The sequence below is a fragment of the Brassica oleracea genome, chromosome C2 (genome assembly GCF_000695525.1).
Source record: "Brassica oleracea var. oleracea cultivar TO1000 chromosome C2, BOL, whole genome shotgun sequence".
NCBI classification, from domain to species: Eukaryota; Viridiplantae; Streptophyta; class Magnoliopsida; order Brassicales; family Brassicaceae; genus Brassica; species Brassica oleracea.
Window position 1 is genome coordinate 8811072 of NC_027749.1, and position 3634 is coordinate 8814705.

General features: G+C 39.2%; 1 protein-coding gene across 2 annotated transcripts; it reads left to right on the plus strand.

Annotated features, from left to right (window-relative positions):
* Window positions 1–388: 388 nt before the first annotated feature.
* Window positions 389–3183, plus strand: LOC106321495 (E3 ubiquitin-protein ligase XBAT32). 2 transcript variants are annotated; one of them, XM_013759754.1, is made up of 9 exons: window positions 389–947; window positions 1131–1190; window positions 1263–1334; window positions 1414–1580; window positions 1664–1883; window positions 1980–2026; window positions 2121–2270; window positions 2354–2445; window positions 2529–3183. In XM_013759754.1, exons 1-9 carry the CDS (start codon window positions 753–755, stop codon window positions 3041–3043), a joined length of 1518 nt encoding a protein of 505 aa, XP_013615208.1. In that variant the 5' UTR covers window positions 389–752; the 3' UTR covers window positions 3044–3183. The 2 variants fall into 2 exon arrangements, with proteins under 2 accessions (XP_013615208.1, XP_013615210.1); XM_013759756.1 differs by having other exon boundaries at window positions 751–947; window positions 1135–1190.
* Window positions 3184–3634: the final 451 nt, after the last annotated feature.

Consider the following 3634-nt stretch of genomic DNA (forward strand, 5'->3'; position numbering starts at 1 on the left):
TTTATGTAAATTTTGTAATATTATACATAGAAATAATGAAAAACATTATATATATTCTTATTTTTAAATTATTGTTAATATTTTATATATATTAATATTATTTTTTATTTATTTTAAGGATCCAAATCCGGATCCGGATATCCGCCGGATATTATAATTTTTAGAAGGATATCCGACACCCGGATATCCGCGAACCCCGGATCCGGATAAGGATAGTAAAATTATGGATCCGCCGGATAAGGATCCGGATCCGGATATCTTAAAATTGCCCGGATATCCGATCCGTCCCTGGCCTAACGACAAGTGTAATTTTCAAAAACAAATTAAGGGTATGACTGTTTTTGGTTTGAAGTATTAATCGCCAATTTGTTGTTATTTTTTTTCAAAAAAACAAGAAAAATCAATATTTTCAACTAATTTCTCCTTTCTTTAATCGTCGTCTTGGATCACCATTTTCAGATAAGTTTTCTTAGATGATCTTTGAGTTTTTTAAAGGGTAACTTCTTTCTAAAACTAGGATGAGGATGATGATGATCTGTTCATAACAAACAAAAAAAAAAAAAAGAGAAAATTCCCTTTTGGAAATATTGAATTTTTTTTTTGTGCAACGAAATATTGAATCTTTCGAATTGGGTTTCATTCAAATTCTTCAAATTTGAGGATCCAATTCGTTTTGTTGTAATCATTTCGACGACCCTGGCGAATTGATGATCGGGTAGGGATCAAAAATTTCAGCTTTGTATAGTAAAACGATGAGGTTTCTGAGCCTCGTCGGAAACTCATTCGGTTGCTCCGCGTCCGGCGAGCGATTAGTATCAGCCGCCAGAGACGGCGATCTACAAGAAGCCAAAGCCCTCCTTGATTACAACCCGAGACTCGCTCGCTATTCCACTTTCGGCGTTCGTAACTCTCCTCTCCATTACTCCGCCGCTCAAGGCCACCACGAGGTAACCCACCGGAAAAAAGTTGCAACCTTTATGGTGAATGATGATGATCCTGATCTGGGTTTTGTCTTAGATAGTTTCTCTGATGTTGTAAGGTCTCCGATATTCCAAAAAGGTGTGACCTTTATGGTGATGATGATGATGATGATCCTAAGTTTGGTTTTGTTTATTATTGTTATGTCTTAGATAGTTTCTTTGTTGGTGGAGTCAGGAGTTGATATCAATCTCCGGAACTATCGTGGACAGGTAACAGCTGTCTCCTTTACATTGTCTTTATCGACCATCAAAGTTAGCTGAGTACAAGAATGTTTGAAACAGACGGCTTTGATGCAAGCTTGTCAACATGGTCATTGGGAGGTTGTCTTGATTCTCATCCTCTTTGGTGCTAATGTAAGCATTTGATCCAACTCTTAGACGAGATTCTTCTGCAAGATTGAGATAATGATTGTGTTTTTTTTGTTTAATTCAGATTCACAGATCAGATTACCTTAACGGTGGTACTGCTCTGCATCTGGCGGCTCTAAATGGTCACCCTCGGTGTATCAGGATCTTGCTTTCCGAGTATATACCAAGTGTCCCTAACTGCTGGAGCCTCTTGAAGAATAGTAAATCCTCTGTTTCTGGATTTGATCCAAGGTTATAAAGTGTTTCAGAGAGTTTAATAAGCTCGAATGGCTTTTAGTGACATGATCGTTAGTGTTTTTGTAAAATGTGTGCAGTGTTATTCAAGAAGTGATAAACAGAGCAGCAGATGGAGGAATCACACCTCTTCATGTAGCGGCTCTGAACGGACACGTAGAGACGGTGCAGTTACTCTTGGATTTGGGAGCTTCACTTACTCAGGTTACTGTGGAAGACGGAACCACAATAGATCTCATAGGTGCTGGGAGTACTCCTCTCCATTATGCTTCATGTGGCGGAAACACCCAGTGTTGCCAGGTACATATTCATATATACTTGCTTAACCAGACCATCATGATGCCAAACAATAATTTAAACTCAGATATGAATACGTATGGCATTTGTTTTTCTCAGCTTTTGATCGATAAGGGTGCCTCTTTAGCTGCCATTAACTCTAACGGGTTAGATGTTTTCTTTGTTTCTCTGCCTGCAAACCCTAATCCAATTTGATATAAACCGCAGTGTCTTTATCCGTTTGGTGTTTCTTGGTTTTAGATGGACGCCATTGATGGTTGCTCGCTCATGGCACCGGAACTGTCTTGAAGAAGTCCTGAACCCAACCACAGAGCAGCCACAAAGCCAACTGCCAAAAGTCCCTTCTCCTTTCCTCTGCCTTCCTCTAATGAGCATTGTCAAGATTGCTCAGTAAGTAAACATCTTAGACCTAACTGAAACACTCAATGTGATGAAAGAGTCTCTGGGATTTTGATTATGTTTGTGGGTTTCAGGGAATGTGGCTGGAGAGGAGATGACTGTCTCACTCCATGCCGTGACCCTTGCGCCGTTTGTTTGGAAAGAAAGTGCACCGTAGCAGCAGATGGTAATGTATCAAACTTTCTCCAAGTCCAATCTGCTTAACTAGAACATTGAACTGATTGTGTGTGTGTGTGTGGGGCATAATAGGATGTGGTCATGAGTTCTGCACTAACTGTGCGTTATACCTAAGCACCACAAACATAACATCGTCAAAGACATCAAAAGCTACACCAGGCTCAGTCCCATGTCCTCTCTGTCGCTACGGCATTGTCTCTTTCACCAAACTCCCCCATACGATACCAACAACAACAGCAACATCATCAAGAACAAGCATCTCCTTGTCCTTCTGCACTTGCTCCTCCTCTGATGTCTTGGATACAGGTGCTCTCCTCACCGACCCTCACTACAGCTGTAAACCGGTTGTTTCAAGAACCGGTTCACAATCCGTTGGGTCATCGTCCTTTCGGTCTCTTAGCTGCCGGTTTCCTCCAAGTCTCTGCCTCGGTGGCTCGGATGTTGTTGAACCGCAAAGCCGGTTAATGAATGGATCATATTCAAGATCCGGTTTAGGGTCCAGGAGATCCACGTCGGAGGTTGAAGGGAAACGTTCTTGGTTTTGTGCTCTTAACCATTGTGTTACAACCGGTGGAAGTCCTTGCTAATACTTTTTGTTCTTTCTTTCTCTTTTTTAATTTTTGTTCCCATTTTCTTGGAGAAATTGGTTCTGTGAATGGTGTGGTGATTATTCATTTTGTAATAATTGGAAATGTGACAAATATAATTAATTTGGGTTTGCCATTTACATTGAAATGGTGTATATAAATATTTTTTGTGAGTGTGTATATAACGTCGTTAGTATCATACATTCATGCTTGTAGTAAACAGAGGCTTACAGATTAAAATAGTACATACGTTTAGGATGTTTAGATAGTCTTATGAGAGCAACACAAGTAATCGAGAAATTATGGGACTATAAAATTTACATAAAGCTCAGGAGGAATAGATAGAATAAAATAACACAGAAAATGTTACAGAAAAATAAAAGATCAAAGAAAACAAAAGAATAATGCAACATTAATGAGGCTTGCAAGGTCAAGAAAAAACCTTCAAAAACATTAATTTTGTGTTTCTCAAATGAAGAAAAAAAGAGCTCAGCAAGGATAATGCCACTAGATCACTAACAAAGAATGAGTTTTCTTCTCCGTAAGATACTTATGCGTTCCAAAGTACATCTATTATCTAATGGAGAAAGA

What these genes read in the sequence shown, in the direction of transcription:
- LOC106321495 (XM_013759754.1), top strand. Translation starts at nt 753, where the DNA reads ATGAGGTTTCTGAGCCTCGTCGGAAACTCATTCGGTTGCTCCGCGTCC. An exon ending in CCGCTCAAGGCCACCACGAG is followed by an intron (nt 948 to 1,130) that starts GTAACCCACCGG and finishes GTTATGTCTTAG; the next exon opens with ATAGTTTCTTTGTTGGTGGA. An exon ending in TCCGGAACTATCGTGGACAG is followed by an intron (nt 1,191 to 1,262) that starts GTAACAGCTGTC and finishes TGTTTGAAACAG; the next exon opens with ACGGCTTTGATGCAAGCTTG.